The following is a 22,947-nucleotide window of genomic DNA, read 5'->3' as shown; positions in this document are numbered from 1 at the left end:
CGTGAGCTTTTTTCGAGGGATTGACTTGAAATGGTATGAGCCGTAGGAATCGTCCTACTTGATACTACATTTCAGTTAGTTGGCGACGGTGTTGGCAGGTTTCGAATTTGAAACGCAGATCATAATTTCAACATTACGACAGGACAAAAAATGGAAGGCATATTAGCTTTACCGGCGTTGAGCACGATACTTAATTCCTATTTGACCTCGTCTGAGTGTCGTGACACGATTCTTATCTATCATTGTTGCCATGTGTATACTTCCACTTTGAACGCAAATCGACATTCCCACATCGCGACACGTCAAAAAGCCAAAAGAATGAGTACCGAAGATTCTCACCTTGAATATCCAACTGATGATGATTCGAAATTCGGACCTTCTGTTCTTGGGACTCGAGAATAGCAAGTTTTTGATGTTTGGCAACCCTTGTTTTGGACGAAAGCTAATACATCGCATTATCAAATCTTAGCTGGGACAATGCATATCAGCGAGAGATTGTCAATTTTAATGAAAGCGGTGATATCGGAGAGATCTGGTATGGGAGTTGTGTTTGATCCAGGTCGACATCAAACATCAGAAAAAAAGCTCAGAAATTGCAAAAACATGATTAGGTTTGGAGAGCAAAGCGCAGTCAAAATGGTCACCTGGGTGAGGATTCATGGAGTCATGCTGAGAGTACTTGATCGTGTCTCGTGCCATTTGAATTTAATACCGCATTTTTTGTTTCCTTCATTAGGTAGAAAAGCACTACGAAAACGACTTGGATGTTCCTATAGTTGATTTAGGATGTGGAAATGGACATTTGCTGCTTGATCTAGTAAGTTCGCTCAAGCATTTCCTGGGATTTGTTTCTCTACAATGATGCAGACAAATAAATAACCAGGATCTACTACTACTACTACTTCAATAGGCTGAACTAGGCTTCAAGTCCCTAACAGGTCTCGACTACTCTGAGAACTCGGTCTGTCTAGCAACATCAATAGCAACATCTAAAGAGCTGGATTCCCTCATACATTACGAAACTGCTGATATACTCGACGCAACGTCCATGGCAAGATTTGAATCCCAATTTCAAATTGCATTGGATAAGGGGACGTATGATGCCATGTCGCTAGCTGGTCATGAAGCCAATGTGGGGAAGGGGCACGCTGTGGATGGGTACTCGGAGGCAGTTGCTAAGATGCTGAAACCTGCGACTGGCGTGCTAGTGATTACGAGCTGTAATTGGACTGAGGAGGAGCTGATACGGGCTTTTAATCGAGGTGAATTTCACAAGTTTGTTTCAATCTGCTTTTTATGTTGTTGTTGCCCTTTCCTGACGCCGAATCTTCTGTAACTGGAATTCTTCTCTAGATTTTGAATTCAAGGAGCGAGTGAAACACAAGACGTTTACATTTGGTGGTAAAACGGGACAAACGGTTGTGACTGTGATTCTTAAGAAAAGATGAATTTCAGGATCTAACTATATAATGTACACAATTATTGATATCATAATCCATCCTCAGTTGCCATACTTGGTTTCGATATCCACAATGAGTTTCCTGATATGATCAGGAATTGGAGCCTAAAACAACGTATGCATTGGTTATCGTTGCATCGCTATTTTTGGTCTCCTTCTAGACAGCTCACCTTCTTGAGAATCCTGTAATCATAAGTAACAGCAACCTACAACATGCCCCAACATTGTCAGTGACCTCTGAAGAATGGCAAGCAGTTAAGAATCACTCACCGCGTCAGCGGTACTAACAATCTTCTCCAACGAATGCGACACACATATCGACCTTTGCGTAAAGTGGTCGTGTGTGATTGAGCTTAGATCGGTCTTACAGGCCAAAGTTAAAATATCGGGATAAACGACCGGGATCTTGTAATGACATGCAGTGGATTTCAGAATCGGTCCGACTTCTTTAGCATTTATAAACGCATCTGCCTCCTTCTCAGTCAAGTGCGGCCGCAATACGTGTTCAAACTAGAAAAGTAAAAAGGTGATTGATTGTCAGTGGGTGGACGACATCTTCTCCATTGGAAATCTTGCGTATTTGAGTAACCGAAACGTTCAACACTCGATATCAAAGGCAGCAATTTCACATACATAGGCCATTCTAGCAGACTCGAAATAACGTAGATAAGTGACGTTATTAACGTGTTGATACGCATCTTGGTCGCCTAAGTATCAGCAAGACGTTTCAAGGTCAGCGTACGTGAAAGAGAGGGACACCCATGCAACAAGATCCCCCAATATTCAAGCCCTATGCAGCATTATCAGATACCCAGCCAAATGACGTTCATTTGATTCGTGATGTGCGTGTAAAGTCAAACCAATTCAACAACTTAAAATGCTGACTGATGCCAACCCAAACCAACGTCCTACATAAATCCACATACCCCACTGGACCGGGAGATTGATAACGAGGGGATAATTGGTACAAATCTCAGCTACTTTGGGTGGTAAGCTGTCTCTGGTTGTTTGGATGCTGCACATTGCACCAATTGGAAGCTTGGTAGTGCGTGGTGAAGAGCTCACGTTGCGAGCTAGAGCGCGTTGAAATTTTGTAGCAAATGGCCTCATTCTTCCTCGTTTATTGGGCGTTGGTTGTTGCTGTTGCGATGGTCTCAACCAAAAAGAATAGCCTTCGTAACATTGTGTTCTCTTCAGCGTTCCCAAAGCAAACTCGCCTTTCAACTTCATTCGAAAGTCCTTTATAACGAGTTATCATAAACGTTATTATTTCACACTGCAACAAAGTCAACTTTCAGGTAAGAGGTAATCACGTTTTCGTGCAAACGCAATCTTAATATTTACAAGACATTCTGTTAAAAAAGAAGTTTACAAAATACGATCCCAACAGCCCTTTCATTCCGCTCTCTCATATTACTGCTCTGGCGACACCCATCCCATCTCATAAAAGAAATCATAAATCTTGGCAGTCTTGTTGACATCAATACGAACAAGCTCTCTCGCGGCCCGTTTCTTCAAATGTCCCTTTGACTGTTGTTCCTTCAACAATGTTTCCTTAATGACCAGGTATGCTCTTGGGACGAGACGTAGTGCAGAGCATAGGGATTGCTCGGCGGGCGATAAGAGACCTACACCATCTGCTGTTGTTATATCTAGTGATGCGGGTGGTGGACGACCTGATGTTGTGGGTACTGCGTATGGAGTTGCGGATAGCGGTGCTGATGAGCCTGGACCGAATGAGTTTGCTCGTAATGGCGCATTCGGCGTAGCATCTCGAGCAATGGGAGTTGTGACATACTAGAGAAAATTGATGGATCGTGAGGAACTGAATTCCAATGCCGTCTTGTGTTATCTCCTTGTCCTTGTCATCAAACTCACATCATCAAACTTGGTTCGAACTGTTTGTCGTCCTGTACTAGAGCTGCGATCTGGTGCTGGATATGCTGGCCATCCCTTGGTTGCTGGATTGGACTATATAAGAAAAGAAGAGAAGAAGAAAATTGAATCATACAAAAAACCTCCAAGCGAAAAAAAAACCACATTTATTGGAAAGACATGACTCACCCTCTTTTCCATTTCACGTTCATAATCTTGCGCTTCTTTCATCGACGTTATACCCATACGCCTCCACCGTTGAAGAAGCTGTATACGATCACGTAATTTCTGTTCAGCTAAAAGTAGAGACAATGCCTCAGTGACAAAACACCTCTTACAAACAAGTCTCTTCTAAGAACTCCTTTACCAGCCAAGCCCTCAACAAAATTATCGAAATCCTCCGCAGTTTGCATTTTTGCATATACTCTGATCTTTTGGAGCAAATCCTTTTCATCCTTAGTTCTCTTTTTCTCCTGGTTTTGTATCTACGTAGAGCGCAAAAAGCGTCATAAGAACCTACTTTAAACGGTTCATCATCGTACAATACCTCACCTTTCTGAAATCGAGAAACCCTCTATCAAATATAAACTTTCTCCTCAGCTGCCTGCGATCGAGTATAGTGTTGTATGCATCCAAGACTGCCACTTTCAAGTCTGTAGTAAACACGCGTGAGTTCCACTTCGTAGGGTTTGCTTTCAATGACTAAAAGAAACCAAACAGCACCAAATTGAGATAACTAACCAGATTCGTGTGGATCGTCTGTTTCGTCGAAAGTCATGTCCTTGACATTCTGTTCATGCTCATTCTCATATTCCGTTTCAAACTCGAATCGACCAGGCATATATCCTGCTATATCATGGTTTGTAGGGCCACTAGTCAAAGGACGGGCATTCTTTGGACCAGGAGCGACCTTCTTGGGAACTAGGGTGAAGGAGCGAAAAAAATTAGAGCAAGGAAAAACTATATACGTCAAATAGACATACTGGCAGTACTCCAACTCCACTTCTTCTTTTGAGCAGGATCGAATTCCTTGTTCATGTCCTATCGAGTAAACAGACTATTAGTATATCATGTGCATACACCAAACACAGGTCATCAGTACTTACAGGCATCGGCCAATCGGGATTTGCAATATACGTATTGATATAATGTGCCTTGCATTCAGGAGCAGACTTGTTTCCCAAATGCTCAGAAACTTGATCCCAGTTACCCATTCCAAAGATCTCGAGTCCTTCGACAAGCAAGAGTTCTTCCTCAGCCGTCCAGTCCTTGTCGAATATAGGAAAGTCGAGAACTTGAATAACTCGATATGGATGGTCGTTTTGGTGAGTGCCAGTTTCTTTGCCCGAAGCAAAACACTCGACACAAAGATCATAGTCGGGACAAGCTGCACATCGTATCCTAACTACTGGGCTAATGTCCTTTTCACAGACATCGCAGTGGTATTTTTGTCCGAAATCATCTAATTTGTTTGAATGTTGGGTTACTTATTAGAACAGGAGATAGATAATGTAGCTTGTAAAGTCATAATCTGTTGCGACTGCTTGTTTACCGTCATTGGCATCAGCTGGCTGTTCTTCGCCTTCTTTGACAAATTTCCTTCGCTTCCTTGTAACTGTCATTCTGCTTTACGAAGAGACTGGTTAGTAAAAGGGCCAAGAAGAAGATAGATCTATGCTATTTCAATGGCTCTGTACCTTCCAATGAGCCTGCAATCGACTGCTTTGACTGAAAGAAAGAACTGCTTGCTCTGAGCGAAACAAGGTTGAATTTTTTTTCGTCAAACATTTACACGATTGGGGAAGAATAATAATAATAGATTATATTAAATGGTAGCGAAATTATCAATGCTACCGATACTACATTGCATTACAGGTTGTTTCCAACCGAAAACTCACGAAAACAGCACCAAACATATGCGATGTGTTGCTTCACGATCCAAGATTCAAACGCGTCAGATGAAAGTCTGCCAGTCTTCTGGCATTGACATCAGACAAATGTACACTGTCTCCCTCTTGCCACCTGGCACTAACTACTTCAAGCTTCTTTGTGATCTTGCCCAATGTCTCCTAATAGTATGAAGGTAGTGTTTGGTGTTCGACATATGACGCTAGGATCTGACTCGAATATGCTGGATCTTATGCTCTACAAGCTGAATTACCCACAAGTCAAGCAAGCAGTCGAGAAACTTACATTCAGCATGGCTTCAAACTGAGCCGACATGTACGACATTTTGGCGTTCTGATCTTCGATCGTCGTTTCCTTTTCAAAGGTGCTCGTCTCGTGTTTTTTCATCATCTCGTTATATGTCTTTTGTAGCGTTTCTAATCCAAGGGCAGAAAAATGACTGTTATAGAACCCAAAATGTGTGCAGTTTATCACCGAAACTCACCTAGCTTGGATAATAGTTCCGATACTTGAGACTCCAAAGATTTAATTTGTTCGTCCTTTTGCTGTTGCATGTTCCTGAATGCTCTACTCATATCTAACGAAAAATAGGACGTGGTGAAACAGTATATATTTCTGTGTCCAAACCAGAGCAGCTTTCTCATCTTACCAGACGACAGATCAATCCGATCTTGATTTTTAAGCTCGACTTGCTCTTCCAACGATACAATCCGTTTCTTTGAATCTGACAAGTCTGCCTTCAAGGTTGCGTTTGTCGCATTTCTGATTTCTAGAATTTAAGGTGCATTTGATAAATAGTTGACATAGATCCACTGCAGAATCAAGATGTTTACCCAGTTCTTTGGTCAGCAGCTCGACGTCCTGGAGTGCCTTTGCTAGTTGATCTTTGTCTGACAGAGGGTCATTTGCTCCTATTAAAGATTGAATTTGTTAACAAAGGGCATAGGGCACAGTGATGGCGGCGATCTGACACAAATTTGATATGGAAATGAATGCGATGAGAGGCCTTACCTGCGCCTTTCTTCTCTTTGGCTTTCGGTGGCATCTTGATGTTGTCAATGTGTGAATGCGAGCAATAAAACGTTTCAAGGCTCCATGGGTTATTCACGTGACTATGCGAAAAGTGTATTTTTTACAAGTACAAGATGAATTATTAAATGCAATGTGCTTTTACTTTTGGTTCCGAGCATAAGATGGCAGCCTTGGGCCTTTGTTCTGTTGCTTCTTATTCTGCCAGTTCTCACGTTTCTTCTTATTGCTACCCTTATTCCCACCATCCTCTCGATCATTACCAGCATCGGCACCTTTACGTTTTGAAATCATCCGTGCACCTTCAAACCTCTTTCTCAGCTGGCCAATCCCGAATAATTCAAACGACGATGAATTAGATGCCTTCCACCATGTCAAGAGATTACCTTCCGAAAGATAAGTGTCGCTACCCTGTGACTCGTATACTCGACATGCATTGTCACGAGCATTCGAGTCTGAAATGGGAGCAACACTTCCAACAGTCCATAATCGTCCAGTTGAATCATATGCTGCATCAAATGTATTGTACCTTGATGATTCGTCCATGGTAGATATAATTCGTTTGAGCTTTACACTGGTTGTGAGGTCAGCCGCATCGAGTATTATTATACAAGGTCGACTAAAAACGTTGTTTGGTGAGTTTGAGGAGGAAAAAAAAGAGACGGCCTACTCCACTGACCCTTCTAACACAACAGCGACCTCCTTATTCACATCAGAGACACTTATAGCAGCAACAGAGACGGCATCAGACAGCTCGGCTGTAGCTTCAGGATCTTGTGATATTGGCACGTCTTTAGCAACTAGCGAGTGTAAATCCACCCTGTGTACTGCAGCTCCACTAATATAATCCCAAACAATCAAATCATTATCGCCGCCACCTGCTACAAGGATGTTTGGAGCGAAAGATGGGATTGCCAGTCGAGACACGAATTGTTTGTGACCCAGACAAAAGCCGTGGATGTTATACGTGTTTGGGTAGTGGTGTACACGGATCTTTTCATCGCGGTCTGCTGATATCAGGTACTTGTCGTCTGGTGAGACGAGCTAATATCGAGACAGAGACTGAGTTAATTGGAGGAGCCAAAAAAATGTAACTTGGTGGGACGATGTACGTACCAAGTCTGTAAGCATTGACACATGACCGCATAGTAGGGTAGGTTTGGTTTCGGATGGTAAGAGCGAAAATCTGAGATTTATAACTCGATGAGAAAGGGCGATATTGAAACTCGATGTGCAACGGGTGGTTAACCGATAGATATCACCAAACTTGTCACCAACTAGCAACGTGGAGGAATCCGACGAGAATTTAGCAACACTGGGACGTTTTAGCGAAGTTCTAGAAATGGGTTTCAAGTAAGATTAAGTTCGGGTTGTCAAGGTTGGAGGGTTTTTTTTCGCTCGAAGATCTCACCTTTTGGTGACAATGGTCCAAGTGCTTGAAGACCAGATAGTAACGGACTTGTCATCAGCACAACAAGCGATGAGAGTGCCATCAGAATTGCAAGCCACGTCCAGAATATCGCCTTTCGAATAGGCTTCATCTGCGATTGCAATGTATCCATTTGAGACGCTTTCAGGATGTGTTTTCAATAAATCGGACGGTCCAGCAATAGCTTTTTGTGTTCTAAAAATAATATAATCGTCCAAATGTTACCGTCAAGTTTACATGTTTGCTACAGCTCCAAGCGTCCAAAAAAGAACTGACTTCACGTACAGAGTATCTAGAACAAGGAACTGCTTGCCACAGGCGATCAGGACTCGAGGATTAATGCCAGGTAAGCATACTACTCGTTGCAGCACCATCTTTTGCTTTGATGTTTCAGCTTGGATCTAGCTCTTGTTGTTGAAGGTGTGAAGATTATAGATGTATCAATTCATTTATAAAGATGCTGTCCGTAAATAACCCTTTCATATCTGAAGACGTAGATTCTCTTGTGATTTGGGTTTTATTCAACTGTCATCAAGCACATCATTGGCACGAGTCCGAACTCTGTGACAGTCATACACCTCCAGGTAGACTGAATATTAATTCAAAGAACTTTGAATGACTACTAACTACTCATTTCACTCTAGTCTCCCTTGGATCATCCGCAGCAAAGTGTATCAAACCTCAAGTAACTGCCTCCGTTTTCTACGGCACAGAACAGCACTCCTAACGGACTAATGCCCACTCTTTAGACGCTGTAAATCATGATTATAGTGTCTATATAATGCGCCCGTATCGCATCACTCGGCTCGTCGAGCTCACATCCATCACCGAGCCTCTTATAATCAATCGAGCAACTCAACGTGCCGATCCAGAACATCACAATGTTGAACAGCAGCAACCATGGCCAATCCTAGTCGGTCAATTCATAACACGGAAGCAGGCAGCTATTCTTTTTCCTGAAGATGATCTTCCAGATGGATTGTTAGGTGCAGCTAGTCCATCTGTATGTTTTGTGGATGGCACTGGCTACATAAACTGTGAATTCGCTCAGGATTTTGATGTGAATTGGTTGTCTGATGATACGTATAGTTGTTATCTACTCGAATGGGCCTTGATACCTTACAAGAGCAAGCCAGGCTCCACAAAGTGGTATCTAGAAGTATGCTCGCTGCCTCGCTTCTTTGATAAAACGTATGCCTTGTCGAGAGTCTCGTCGTATGATTTTGATCATATCGACTTGTTGGTGGACTGCCAAGCCAACATTATAGAACCTCATCCATCGTCACCTCATGCTCAATTATCCGATAATGAGTTGATTGAACGGTATAAACCAGTCAATATGAACTTTTCGCATATAGACGCAAAAGCCATGACAAAGGAGCTAGAGAAAATCCGCAGACTGGAGCAGCTCTCCATCCACGGCATGATTCAATCTAAAGGATTTATTCAAAACAGGGCCAAAGAAGGCAAAATTCGTAAATTCTTTGTCGTAGAAGTCGTATGTAAACAAGAAAAGACTGAAGAGTTTGGTGATGCAGTCTTGACTGCTTGTGTTTGTTATGAAGACGCAGCTCAAGCAACCAAACTTGATATTATACACTACTACCACCATTTAAAAGTTGGGAAATGGTACTTGTTGAGTAACTTGACTGCATCAAAGATCAAGATACCTGTCAAGGGTGGTAGTATAATCCGCAAGGTGCTGAACTTTGATATCAATAACTCGAAGCTCTTTAATGTCAAACCACCTGTAATAATTCCCGACACAGTAGCAGTGGATACAAACACCATTGATGGTACTCCGCAACCCAATACAATACGTAGTCAACCAATCCAAATACCAATGCACCCAAAAGTACAACCCAAGCCAGGAATGATATCATACTCTGGTCGCATATCAAAAATCGTCAATGTTCATAACGGACTCTACGAGCTAGACGGCAAATTACATCTTGTACTAAGTTATCACCAGATCGCTGGACCTGGATTTGGGTTACGACTCGGGGCTGGAGTCAATCTACATAATGTACATTTAGCAGTCCTCAATACTGGTGATCGAGTACGACCAGGTGCTCATCCAGTGGCTCTTATAGCATGCCCGTATTCCACTTTGGAGATTGCCGAATTCTCGTCTGAAGCAAACGAGTTTCAATCTATTGACGTTTTCAAACGAAATAATTATTTAATTAAACACCAAAAGTTGAATGCTGTGGACTTGCTATTGATTACCATCATAAGGATTGAAGTGATTCGTAAACTGCAAGTCAAGGAAGCAGATACGATTGTACCAGTAGTGGAAACGAAATGGCCGACCAAGCTCTTTACTGATTTGTTGAGCCGATATGGATATACCCATTACGAGAAGGACACGCCGATAGCAGTGTCATTTGAGCATCAGGATCTTTGTAGTATTGCTAAAGTTAGGTATCGACAGCCCTGTTTTCCGCCACTGAAGGAATTATTTAACCACCCTGTGATAACCGACTTTCGTAATCAATCAACGAAATCATCCGGTACTCGACCTAGTAGCAGTATAGCATCCGCGAGGAAGCACCGTCATATGATAGTATCCAAATCGTCTATAAGATATCGAGTCTTTTCTCAGGAAGAACTGAATTGGACTAGTGCTTCCCTGTTGGGAGTACTTGTGGCCAATGCCCGTGGTGAAGTAGTACTAAAGGATACTACACATTCTATTCAATGTCTAGTGTCGAGTAATGATATTACACCACATGACTTGAATCAAATATGGGTCATTGACAGGTATCAAATCATAATGGAAGTATTAGGATCAGGATTCCTTCGGTCTACTGAAAAGCAACAGGAGTCACTGAGTGAAGTGCCATTTGAGAATCTGGTAATCAGATTTTCTTTGCGTGATGCCATGTGTCTTGGAGCGCCACATTTAGGTATATTATCAGCAGCTCCACAAATAGCAGTGGTGTCTAGAGCCAGAGAACGTCATAATTACTTCGCTATTATTGATGTCGTAAGGCCTATACAGCAAGTCTTGACTGGGGAAAGTCGAATTGACACACAATGCTGGGTGGAAGCTGTTGCAGTAGAATTCAAGCAATTAGAATCAGGAATCACAGAGCTATATGGTGCTGAGAAGTCAGTGCTTATATTATTTACTGGGCCGTCTATTGCCAATATTGTTGGCTTGCGGCGAGGTGAAGCTTATTCCTTCACTGAACTGGCTGAATTGCAGCCAAAAGAGGATCATCTCCAGGAAGACGATGAGGACGAAAGGAAGGATGGAGCATCCATAGATACCGATGATGATGCCGAGTCTACAGCACCACCACCAGCGCTCATGAACGACGATGATCCATGCCTTGCGTTTGATGGAAAATCGAAGCTTTCCAGCTTTAGCGTAGTTACTTGCTCTGATGAAGACATAAGTGCTGCTACATTGTCGCCTCTGCCACTACCAGAACCATGTAAACCGATAGTATATAGGGTATCGGGTACAAATGCTGAGATGCTGTCAGACCTGAAACCGCCTTGCGAAACGATACACACCGTGTCTCGTATCTTGCAGGACATATCCATATATCGTAAACGGCCACAGTTTGCTGGAATCATTGATACTCTGATAAACGTAAAAGGTGTGGTAGTCACCAAAGAGTACAGAGATGTGGAGCCTCTAGTGATTCCAGGCTGCACTGCTACAGAACTGTACGTGCAACATGGAATAGGTACTGGAGATTATGGCCGTACCCTCTTTGTAAAGATTCGAGATTTAGAAGAAGGTGATACTATGGATGTATATCTGGATTTGAGGCGATGTGTGGTACCTTTAGGTTTGATTCCGAATACCATCATCACCATCCGACAATTGGGACTCAAAATATCGAAATCCAACAACATATATGGTGCTTCTATTGCTACGACGAGTATATCGATTGGAGACGTTGCAACATCATTGCCGACGAGGAAGATAATCGAAAGGTCAAATCTACGGGTTCGTCTTTCTGATTTCTTCTCCCAGGATAGTAACAGTAAATTGACTGCCTTGATATCACGTAATATCTCCGCATTACCTGGCATCCGATGTAACGTCACCCACATCCAACTGGTAACGCTCCGATATAAATGTACTGGTTGTGGGGCATCGTATCTAGAATCTAAATGCCCTAATGGACATGGTTCTGGAACTGGTATGCTGATATCATATGCTCGCATCTTTATTGAAGACGGATCAGCTGAAGCTGTCGTCCACATAGATGATACAGAGACCGTTTTTGCTCTCTTGTCTTGTCGTGATAATACCAACAGCAGCAATAAACGACACAAGCTGGAACGTATGGCTATGCGCTATGGTGATGTAACTTTTAAATTTGATCCACCATGGTTTGCTAATACGACGAGCAATGATGATTGGGGTGAGGCCAACAACAATAGCAATAATAGTGCAGAACAGGACGAAGATACAGTCACGCTAGGTTCCGAAACCCATGAAACGTTTGCAATGAAGGCTGAATGGGGAGATAAAGTCAAGAAGGATGCCGAGTATATTGAGACTATATGTAAATCACCATCTTTAAAACGAACCGTTATAGCTTACTGTAGAGCACAATCAAGCTTTACAGCCTTCCTGGCTTCAGAATCTAGAGATTCTGGTGGTGGGAATCAAGATGATGGGATTGTGGTGTCTCGTGAATCGTTAGGACGACGGATGATGAAGCTTGAAAGTGGAGCTAGGTTGTCGACGTTAACGTATCCTCGTATTGTATTGAGGGGCGAGTCGTTTGAGGAAGTTGCTGAACGGTCTGAAGCCCATTTCTTGTTGGAAAAGTTGAATCATGTATAGCAAAGCAATATGAAATGTGGGTTTTGTTGCTCTGAACTTTTGAAGACATCGTAAATTATCCTGAACGCGAGGGACTTCCTGGATTTGTGTTGCTTCTTTATCTATGTGTTCGATTGGATTCCTTCTGACGAAGGCGATGTCCAAGCTTCAAAACAAGTTCAAAAGCAACCAAGCGAAGAGCCAAAACGCGATGTATATGCCACTATAATGCTCTCTTTAATTATTACGAGAAATCACAAAGTTGAATATCCTCGTCTCAACAAGAGGAATATACACTGCCACCTCTCGCACTCCCGGAAGCTCTTTGATCAATTTAACAGTTGCTGCCTGTTCAACCACCACTTCATAAGGCCACATAAGGTTACGGCCAGGGTCTCTTGTTTGTAACGACCGTTAAATCAAAACACTGTCTCACTCACGCTCGAAATTGGAGCTAGTATGCTGGAAGTGAAAATTCCATTGCCTTGAGAGCAGCGTGGTTTGAGGAAGTTGCTGCTCCATGGTGTGAAGGCACGCTCATATCTTGTTGCAAAAATGGTATCTTGGATAAAAAGTTGAATGGGGAAAACTGTGAGCAATTTCAGACACATCTGCGATAGAAACTGGCAAATGTTGAGCTTTAATATTATTACGGAAAACCCTCCAACTGAAGTACCAAGTCTCAAACAACGTATACTTGAACTGATCCTAAACGTGGATTGGTTTTAGATCGAACGAACAACATCTCGTATTGGAAACGCGTAAGATTACGGGATTGTGTTTACCACAATCATGAACGAAACTAACCACTATTTGTTTTGGTACTCGTTAGTATCCGGTTTAAAACGGTCCTGATTCCGCATTCCTACTTTGCGCTGACTGGCTTTTTGGAAGAGGTTATAGCATCTTCTCGTACAACCTATCCTGGTGTCCTAACAACCCGTTTGAACCATTTGAACCAAAACATACATATCTATATGGATCCACGATGTCGGCATCTGTACACAAGCACCAACTCGCAAAGGCGTTGTTCTGATGCTCAAAGGAACAGACCAGTCCATTGCACGCTCCCTTGAAGATCTACTATCCCTGCACAAGATCGAGCAGCGAAACCTATTATGGAGAGTTGGTATGAAGAAGTGTCCGATCAGCCTCCATACGTAAAGCAGCCTGTCAGAAAATCAAAGGCCTCGTCCTCCAAACGGATTATATAACTTTGCTACTTCCTGCTTTTTGTGCGCATCACTTCGGATTCTAGTCTCATCGAACAAAAACATTCTCACGTTGGTTTCTTTTGTAGTGATCTCAACTTTTTTTGGGTCAGGATTGGACAATGATTATGGTTTGATTTACTCTCAAGATCAACACTTTTATGACGTCGTACGTACTCTCGCCACTGCCACTACTTGATTTGTGGTTTGCAAACGTATGCCAATTCGTTAGTTTTGGTTTAGTGATATAATAAGGATGATATGAGGGCTGCTTGTAAAAGGAGGAAACAGAAGGAACTAAATGCAGAGATTGGAGGCGCTTATAATATAAAGAGTCATGAGCCCCTAAGGTTCACATATTGGAGGGTTCTTTTTCTGAGGGTAGAAAATGTTTCATGCATTCATACTGGTAACTTCCAACTGTTCAGCTGCGTAACGTCCAGCCAAAGCACATCACATTTCGAAACACTTGTTTCTTTGTTACTACCTCATCGACATTGTTTATTTTTTATCAATTTTCCATACTTTTTCTAGTTACAGACTACCCTGGTAGATATATATATACAAATGCCCTTTTGGCAATTAATAAAAATCGGAACTAATAAAAAATCCAGCACTTTATGACTGATCAATCCAGCACTTTATGACTCATAGTATCTGCTCTGAGGAGGGTAATATTGCACTCTCATAGGAGTGGTTTGAGCAGCTTGTGGCATCATTGGCCTGGCTGATGAGGGTGTCGCTGGTTGCGATATTGGTGATCTTGATGGTGAAGACGACATGGGTGATTGAACTTGCACCGGTGGTGATCTTAGTGGTGCACGAGACATTGACCTATATGTGCTATCCACCAGGAAGTCATCTCGTGCTAGACGGTAAAGGAAGTGTGAGGACAAAAGATTGTGTAATTCACAATGTATAATCCCTTACTTGAATAAGCAGAGCCATTATATCTGCTAGCATCCACATAATGCGCTGGTGCTTGATATTGGTATGTAGGTGCTGCGTATGAGTCCTGAGACATGAGTCCGGCAGGAACCATAGCAGCAGGACCTTTGCGACGCCAACGTCGTATACAGCAAGTACAGACACCAATGACTACACCAAACACCACTAATCCAGCCAAGACGGCCGCTATCCAAAAAAAGAGATATTAGATACTATGGTTATGTTAAATGCAACTGACTTCAACTTTCTTGACAAACAACTCAATAACTCTCAATTGCGAAACGACAATCATTCGTTGAGTATAAACTTACCGGGTATAGCAATAGTAGGATTTGACGAAAACCAATTGATGACTTGATAGAAGACATTACTTGAACTACATGATCCAGATTTACACATTCCACCATAGCCACATGGAGTACCATCCAGGAAGTATCCGGCACCCTTCAAACATCCTGATGATCCAGCCGCACACCATAACGAGCAATCACTATCATAGCCGGGACATGCTCCAGTAGTTGTAAAGTACGTGCTGTTGGATTTACATTGAGCATCTCGAGATGTACATATACCAGACGCGCAAGTTAGACCCTTCGTGGAATCACAACTTGTTCCATCTGATACATGCAAGTCCGTTGGACATGATGACGAGATGCCATCACATTGCTCGGCATAATCACAAACACTTATAGATGCTCGACAGACTGTGCCGTTTGACAAGAGCTGGCAGCCCTTGCAACAGGCATCATTCAGATCGTCACATTTAGCACTATTCTTGAATTTACATGTTGTTCCATCACAACATGAATCTGTTGCACAATTGGCACCGCAATCACAGTCTTCGTTGCCCTCTTTGATGCCGTTACCACATACTCCCGCAGTTACTGTGCTGAAAGATCCAGGAGCTAAGGTCGTTGGAAGCAATTGAGTACAGGGCCAAAAAATTAATCATGCAGACAACGCTCACATCTCAAGCAAGTTCCAAGTTTGGCATATTGACCACAAATGGTGGATTGTGAGCAAGGCGAGAAGGCATCCAAGACACTGTTATCCGTTGGGTGCATGACTAAAGGAGGATAAACGTTGGCTTAGGTATACGTCGTTACCAGACCTTTTTTGCCCATATAGAACTTACGGTATTGTCCTTGACAATCACATCCAGTACATTGACAACATGAGCAGCTACTTGAGCACGGACATTGACTTGATATGCAATCATGAATGGCACCAAAGTCTAAACATGTGCGAAAAAGGTCAAAGGTGGGAACTACCAACGTCCGACAACTTCATGATACATACTATGACCGATTTCATGCGCTACGACCTTCCATTCAGTGGTAACAATAGATGATACACCAGCACCAGATACATACTGTGTGGATCCACCAGTAGCTTGTGAAGTAAAAGTAGTTTCACATACGGTACTCAGCCAAGCGATACCAACAGATGGACCACTAGGACAATTAGTCAATAAATGCCAAAGTCCAGCTTGATCGGCTGACTTTTGGCCTCTCCAATGAGAGAAATCTGATAATCGATTGTTAATTGTATATGCGTCGGAACAGGCTTGGTTCCATAACAAGCTGGAATTATTTGGGGTACAAGTAGTGTGGATGGCTACTTCCACTACAGCCAAGGATATGTTGAAGGTGTTTTCGTATACTTTGGAAGCGGCGTTAAAGTCTGCCAAGATTTGAGTCAAGGCACCTGATGGACCACCGTACTGGGCGACGTAGGTACAATCGGCAGCAGCGCCTACTCCCAACATTTGTCTGGAAGACGGACAGCCCGACGCTGCTCGTTCCGCTAATCTACTTGGTTTGGTAATGACTTCAAAGTCCTCGTGTTTATGTATGCTAGCATCGAATCCACAACTATGTTCCGGAGACTGAGCGGATCGTTTGTCTAGCCCTGATGAGGTATAAATGTCTTCTTCTACACCACATCCTTTCTGGGCTCCTTGAGTAAATGGCGAGAATGGCGTATTCGGGCATGTAGCAGCGACATGGCCTTCTTGACTGTCTGCGTATATAATAAGTCTAGAATGCTGTTGACTTTTAGGTCTATCCAGCATAGGTATGACTGGTGCATCCTCCTAAAATATGATTGTATTGAGTTGGAAAGGTTTTGCCAGAGACAAAAAAAATCCCGCTACATACAGGTCGCTTTGCCATCTTGTAGTGATCGACATGTTTGATATGGAACATGCCCTCGCTTGTAGTAAACACTCCTTCAAAGTCTGGATCCAATCTGCCCATCCAGAGACTAATGGATAGGTGTGAGAGTCTGACCGGAAGCATCTAAATCGACCAGCATCACACGTACTCGTCATCGTGAAATATGATACGAGCCCATCCGACTTCCTGCAATATGCCCATATCATCTTCTTCAATGACTTTTCCATGGAATGCACGTCCACCTGCGAATTCTGCAAGCGAGATTTGTTGTGGTGGTTCATTGTCCGAATATATCGTTACAAGTCCAGCACTGTGTATAAGCATCTCATTAGGCTGTAACACCATTTTGAATGTCCGTTGGAGTGCCTGGAGAGTAATTGTAGTGGATTTAGTATGCCGTATACTCACTCATCTCACGAAATGCCATTGAACTTGCATTGAATGAGAGAGAGACGGTTCCGCTGTTTCCCGAGGTAGCATCTATATTACTCAAGAAGTCGTACTGGCGGATTCGATGCAGTAGAGTCAAGTCCGCTGTTGTAGACAAACCGTGAGTATAAGTCAATAAAATCGAAATTTGCCAAGATTCCCAAGATTTTGGTAATTATTACCAGCTTGCACGAGGAGAGCCGAGGTTGCCAGCAGTAATAGGAGTACCGGCCTCCATATGCCATTCATGCTTCCAAGCGTCCTCGATACTACCTCGATACTACTTGTTGTTGGCCGTTTCTGTTGCGTGGCGAAGTAAACCAGGTTTTTAAACAAGTCTGACAACGACCTTGATGATATAGAAGTGAGCTTGGAAGGCGCCTCACTTCAACTGTCTGCACCTCCGCTGGCCTTATTCCTGCCTCGATGTCGTAAGCTCAACCAAATTAGAGCTAAATGCCAATCACACTGCGAGACAAACATGGATGAACGTGAGCGTGCTTTGCAAGTAAACTTTGCCAAGATGTCACAAATTAAACGTGTATATATGCAAGAAACGACTATTTTACAGACACTATTCGCGTGTGATCCCACCAACACTTTACTTGCCCTTCTTAAAACTGTCGCGACCCCCTCTGGTTTTCTTGCCCTTGAAGCTCTTTTTATGGTCTCCTTCTAATGTAGGTCTTGACCGCGACTGTGCGACCTGTGATACCGCTTTCTTGGCATTCAAAACTGGTTCTTCGCGTGCCTTGATCACCTACAAAGAAGAGGATGATGAGCTGGCACACACAAATTTTTGCCGCATCAAAGAAACGAGTTCCTATTCAACTAACCTTTTCTGCAACAGCCAAGATCTTCTTCCTTTCAGCTTCGGCATCACCAGATGTTGGTTCATACTAAAAGACAAGAAAAGCTTCAGCCCCTTTGACAAAGTTTGTTTTACCTTCCTATTTTGCATCGATATTAAACCAATCGTATACCTTTCTCTTGATACCACTCTTAAGCTTGACCTTGTCTTCATTGTGGAGTGTGGCATCAAACTTGCCTAACGATGCCGTCGAAGTTTTGGTTTGCTTTAAGGCAGTTTCTAGCTGTGCCTTCTTGATCTTTCTTGGATCTTGTCCAGAAGCTATTAACATACAAAAGGAGGATACAATGTCAGCAACGACCTTGCAATCCTGGCACTCCAAGTCAGTGATTTTCTGCTGGCACAACTAGCATACCTTCAGCAGACCTCTCTTCTGAATTACGCTTGGCACGACGATTATTCTTATCAACTCGATCCTTCTTTTCAGTTCGAGCCTTCTCATACTGATCTTCCATTGGGTCTACAAGAAAAAATGTTGGCGCAAAAAGAAAAGAGTTCGCTAAGCAAACTAACAAACCTGAAGTTTCAGGAACTTCAACAAGCCAATCATCAAGCTTGTCAGTTCCATGCTTGTATCCAAACTTGGGAATCCATTCTCCCATAGCTTCATCAAACACTTTGGTGGATTTCTTGACTTTTTTAATTCCCTTGGCTTTCGCAAACTTTTCCCATCGTGTCATGATCTTTTCTCTTGGTACCTGGTTGTTTCAAATTCAAAGAGGATTTGATAAGAAAGAGCCTTCAACAGGCAAAAAACCCGATCGTCTATCGTCTAACACCAACATACAGGTTTAGCTCTAGGCAACTGTGTAGTAGGACGAGGCAACTCCACCAACGTAGCATCATTCTTCTTTACAGTCGGCAATGTAAAGATCTCATTAAGTAGAGACTGGAGTGCATCTCTGGCATTTGAAGTCAAGTATTTTTCACGTTCAATATCAGTTGATGATGCTCCAAACAAGATAGTATCGTCCAATGCGTTGTTGTCAAAGGCAGTTAGGTTGCCCGCATCATGCTCGTATGAGATCGGTCTCGATACTTGAGTTGTTTTACTAGGTAGATGTTGTAAAAGCGTTATTACTCTGACACTTCTGACTGTGAGCAACCATGAAAAAAAAAGTTGAAATGGAGTTTTCTGAATGATCCGTAACGGTGAACAGGTGAACTTACTATTGAGATTGAGCTTCCTTGAGTGTATCAACAACGTCAATGGCTTCCATTGCTTGCTATTGTTGTGGGCTGAAAGCTTGATTCTTGACTCTTGTTTTTTTACAAGTGATCGACGCAAGTTCAAGACACAACAAGATCTGTGCAAAACAAAACAAGAACGAGAGTATAAATTTTAATGCCTTACGTGTTTCAGACCGATACATAGTCATTCTTTCAGACGACAGAACAAAAAATATTCAACAATCTGTGCACAGAAACTTGTTCGCTATCAGACATTCACTAACAGTAAATGCAATTGCAGGCCTATATTATTATCATTCAACTTAAATATCAATATGTCAACCGACATAAATATCACACACAACCACATAGAGTCTCTGACTCTCACTAGGCAGAGTCATAAGCAGTGAAAGTCGAAAGAGCAATCGAAAAGGCTTCCACAGGAGTTAATGGATATCGAGCATCCAAAGCAAACAGGTCTTGTCCACATCGACCAAATTGCATAACAATGTACGCTTCTACAATTCAAGAGTTGGAAAAAGATATCAGACCAAAAATCCATGAAGACAAAGATAAAGCTGCTGTCAAACAACTCACCATCACCAGCGTCAGCAATGAGCTGAAAGTTCTTGATACTTGGTAATGTAACACGTCCTCCAAAATTGAGACAATGCGATTGAGTAGCTTCATTCCATCTTGGTGGTTTGTTTCGTAAAAAGTGAAGCTTGCTTGTATTCTGAGCTCGTGTATCCGCAAGGACGTCCTTGGAAAAGTCGTCCTGAGGGAAGAATGCAGAGATTGAGTGGGATGTTGCAAATGCTTTGAGGCTCTTTTCAAACATACCGATCCTTCTTCTATATACATGGCAGGAATTGCAACCTGCATCTCACGAGGGAGAACTGTTTTGCTCTAATGATGAATGCTTTAGCATACTGATAATGATTTTTTTGGCCGCACTCACATAGGTAATGCAGGACAGCTCTTTCAATCCTTTGTTTGGAGCTGCCTTGGAATAGTATCTAGCATCATACAATGTAAACACTGTTCTCTGAGTATTGGCCCTAATTCACGAGAAAGGAGTTGAACATCATCGGAAGATACAATCTATAGTTTCTTTACACATCACTCACTTGAGCTTAGCAATGTAGTGTTGACCATCTTTCGTCATATCATCAGCAGCGTTCGAAATCAAAAACGCTACATTTTTGCTCTTGAGTCTCTTTCGAGCAGCCAACAAGAAGCGGTCATCTGCTTCATTATAGAGGAAGAAGGCTGGATGGGCCTTGTAGATTCCTGTACTCTTTCGAACGAGACGACATCGTAAAACTCCTTCTTCACTCAGGCGCCTAGTGAAAAGTAGATGTGTAAGAAAGTTGAAACCAGAAAAAACAAGCAATTAAAGGACCAGGATTTGTTCTTACTTGAACAACTTAGGATTAATAATAGGCACACCCTTAGCAGCAATACTAGCAACCGTAGATCCTTCCGTTGCTAAAGGCGACATGGAATCCCTTCGTGAAGAGTTGCTTGGTGGATCTGCCATGGGTACAATCAGGTCTACATCGTCCGCATCCAATTCCTCTTCTTGATCCCCGCTGCCAGGTGAATCAAGTGTAACGATATCTCCGTGATCAATAGAGGGCCGTTTCACTGCTTTCACAAATATCGATTGTGAGGTGTTAACTGCGTCCTTTGGACTAGTGACAGATGACGTCGACCCAACGAATGAGTTTTTGATTGGTTGAGCTGGTGGTGGTCGAGATGCACCTGCTGACGAATACGTTGCAGAGGCTTCTCGAGAAGCAACTGATGAATTAGAAGAATTGGAGGTTTGCGGCAGATGGCGTTCGGCATTACGGTGTGATTCAGATGGTAGTGGTGGTGGTCCAACAGATACTTGAGCCATGACTGAGATTGGCTTTATGGCTAGAGGCATAATTGGATTGGTGTTGCTGTTGATAGTAGGGCTAGCAGCTGTAACAGTAGCGACGTTATTCTTGGCAGCCAACTCTCGTTCACGCTCTTTTTCATATTGTTGAGCAGCCAGAGCTTCCATTTGTCTTCTGCGATTCACAAACTCTTGGTACTCGGATCCTGCTACTGGAGGACCAGATATAAGTACACCTCGTTGTTGTGGGACTGGCTCAGCAGGTGATGCCGGATTTGCCGACGAAGGACGAGAGTCAGATGATGCTGTTAATGCCGAGGCAGGACTAATACCAGCTTCAATGTCAGCTGTAGATATGGGACCAGGTGCAATGGTAGTTCGTTTCAACTTGAAGTGCACTGGCAAATCAGCTTTTTTGACAACATTGTTTGAGGTGCTTGATGGTGCCGTAACCGATGAAGATGGAGATGAGGGTGATAATGGTCTTGATGCTGAAGCTGGTGAGGTCGGCGAAGATGACTGATTGTACATGTTTTTGTTACTACTTGTGTTATTATAATTGTCCATTGGTAATGCAAATGCTGTCGGCGGTGGTGACGTCGAGTTGACTCTGGACAAGGAATCACGTTTACGCCATGGAGCAGGTGCAGGTTCGGTGTTTACGGGTGGGGGTGGAGAGCACAAAGAAGGTCTGCTAGCTGGATCATAATTCAATTCATCCTGTTGTCTGCTGTTCATTTCTTGTCCATCCTGGTAGCGCGATGATGCTGATCCACGCTCTTTCGCTTCAGGAGTATGGCGGTGAGGTGCTTCGTCTGGCTCCTCGGGCTCTTCATATTGTTTGGCCCTCCTCTGGGCCCTACTACTATTGTTTCGTTCTGGCTTCACATGGTCGGGTTCGGCACGTTCTCTTTCACGTCGACTGTTACTACGTTCTGTGCTAGGTCGGTCGTCGTCTTGATCTTGCCTGTCTCGTCGTCTTGGCTTGGCTTGATCCACCACATTTGCATCATTGCGACTTTTTGCACGTCGAGGTTGTTCATCATCGTCACACTGTTGCTGAGAATACTCTTGCTGACGATCCGGTCGATGGCTTCGTTCCATTCTCTCTTCTTTGTGGTCTAGTTCATCAATAGGATCTTTCCTTGAACGTTGCGAGTTCTTTGACTTTTTGGTTCGGGTTGCTTGACTGTCAGTTCGGTTGACAGGGGATGATGAAGGCCAATCTTCTCGACTAGGTGACAAGGCGACATCAGGAGATTGAAGGGCCTCTTCATCGTCATCCCCTCCTCCATTGGCGGGTGTTTGATGAGATGAAACCGCCTGATCTTTTTCGGCGCGTTTCAAGCGAGCGTATAGTTTATATCTCCTTTGAACGGATTTGTCTTGAGCAATGTCTTCTTTATAGGGTCGACGACCTTCTGTCTCCGCAAATGACCGTTCCCATTCCTTGAGTTCACGTTTGATGTTTTTGATCTGTGACGACAAATCAATATCTGGCGGATGCAGCGGACAAATGTGAGTAGTAGTCTAACGCAAACATAACCGAAATCGAAAGGCACCTCTACTTTCTTGTTCCTCTTGATAATAAGCCATTGGATCTTGCAGTCTCATTCTTTTGTGTTTTGTCAAAGATTTGATGAAGACATGCGAAGCTGCTATGAAATCTGACGTGTCTTTTGAAAGTGCTACAGTCCGTTTAGTCTAAAATCGGCATCAAAACACGTCCACGTTCCAACATTAAACACTCATCTGTCG

General features: G+C 43.0%; 7 protein-coding genes across 7 annotated transcripts; 1 reads left to right on the top strand and 6 right to left on the bottom strand.

Moving 5' to 3' along the window:
- Positions 1–1,501: 1,501 nt before the first annotated feature.
- SmJEL517_g00211 (uncharacterized protein) lies at positions 1,502–2,101 on the bottom strand (the record flags this gene model as incomplete). Its single annotated transcript, XM_031166141.1, has 4 exons — positions 1,502–1,564; positions 1,630–1,665; positions 1,730–1,969; positions 2,093–2,101. The coding sequence occupies 4 exons, from the start codon at positions 2,099–2,101 to the stop codon at positions 1,502–1,504; spliced, it is 348 nt and encodes a 115-aa protein (XP_031027951.1).
- Positions 2,102–2,872: 771 nt separating this feature from the next.
- On the bottom strand, positions 2,873–4,956 carry SmJEL517_g00210 (uncharacterized protein; the record flags this gene model as incomplete). The annotated part of the gene is made up of 9 exons (XM_031166140.1): positions 2,873–3,256; positions 3,338–3,430; positions 3,524–3,630; positions 3,702–3,819; positions 3,887–3,987; positions 4,076–4,255; positions 4,318–4,375; positions 4,441–4,796; positions 4,887–4,956. The coding sequence occupies 9 exons, from the start codon at positions 4,954–4,956 to the stop codon at positions 2,873–2,875; spliced, it is 1,467 nt and encodes a 488-aa protein (XP_031027950.1).
- A 309-nt stretch (positions 4,957–5,265) lies between these two features.
- On the bottom strand, positions 5,266–6,287 carry SmJEL517_g00209 (uncharacterized protein; the record flags this gene model as incomplete). Its single annotated transcript, XM_031166139.1, has 6 exons — positions 5,266–5,403; positions 5,528–5,658; positions 5,727–5,819; positions 5,892–6,011; positions 6,076–6,153; positions 6,254–6,287. 6 exons carry the CDS (start codon positions 6,285–6,287, stop codon positions 5,266–5,268), a joined length of 594 nt encoding a protein of 197 aa, XP_031027934.1.
- A 125-nt stretch (positions 6,288–6,412) lies between these two features.
- On the bottom strand, positions 6,413–8,074 carry SmJEL517_g00208 (uncharacterized protein; the record flags this gene model as incomplete). The annotated part of the gene is made up of 5 exons (XM_031166138.1): positions 6,413–6,890; positions 6,951–7,315; positions 7,388–7,607; positions 7,683–7,895; positions 7,986–8,074. 5 exons carry the CDS (start codon positions 8,072–8,074, stop codon positions 6,413–6,415), a joined length of 1,365 nt encoding a protein of 454 aa, XP_031027935.1.
- An 83-nt stretch (positions 8,075–8,157) lies between these two features.
- SmJEL517_g00207 (uncharacterized protein) lies at positions 8,158–12,516 on the top strand (the record flags this gene model as incomplete). Its single annotated transcript, XM_031166137.1, has 3 exons — positions 8,158–8,284; positions 8,345–8,371; positions 8,450–12,516. 3 exons carry the CDS (start codon positions 8,158–8,160, stop codon positions 12,514–12,516), a joined length of 4,221 nt encoding a protein of 1,406 aa, XP_031027905.1.
- A 1,831-nt stretch (positions 12,517–14,347) lies between these two features.
- Positions 14,348–19,351, bottom strand: SmJEL517_g00206 (uncharacterized protein; the record flags this gene model as incomplete). Its single annotated transcript, XM_031166136.1, has 17 exons — positions 14,348–14,574; positions 14,637–14,840; positions 14,966–15,559; positions 15,622–15,720; positions 15,786–15,888; positions 15,976–16,749; positions 16,814–16,919; positions 16,980–17,197; positions 17,286–17,365; positions 17,443–17,609; positions 17,866–18,020; positions 18,097–18,159; positions 18,244–18,392; positions 18,487–18,591; positions 18,649–18,829; positions 18,919–19,183; positions 19,302–19,351. 17 exons carry the CDS (start codon positions 19,349–19,351, stop codon positions 14,348–14,350), a joined length of 3,540 nt encoding a protein of 1,179 aa, XP_031027906.1.
- A 337-nt stretch (positions 19,352–19,688) lies between these two features.
- Positions 19,689–22,803, bottom strand: SmJEL517_g00205 (uncharacterized protein; the record flags this gene model as incomplete). Its single annotated transcript, XM_031166135.1, has 7 exons — positions 19,689–19,819; positions 19,899–20,079; positions 20,145–20,210; positions 20,263–20,362; positions 20,432–20,647; positions 20,723–22,685; positions 22,758–22,803. The coding sequence occupies 7 exons, from the start codon at positions 22,801–22,803 to the stop codon at positions 19,689–19,691; spliced, it is 2,703 nt and encodes a 900-aa protein (XP_031027903.1).
- Positions 22,804–22,947: the final 144 nt, after the last annotated feature.

This window comes from Synchytrium microbalum (genome assembly GCF_006535985.1).
Source record: "Synchytrium microbalum strain JEL517 chromosome Unknown SmJEL517_scf0001, whole genome shotgun sequence".
In the NCBI taxonomy this organism is placed as follows: domain Eukaryota; kingdom Fungi; phylum Chytridiomycota; class Chytridiomycetes; order Synchytriales; family Synchytriaceae; genus Synchytrium; species Synchytrium microbalum.
This window is presented reverse-complemented; position numbering and strand designations above follow the sequence as displayed.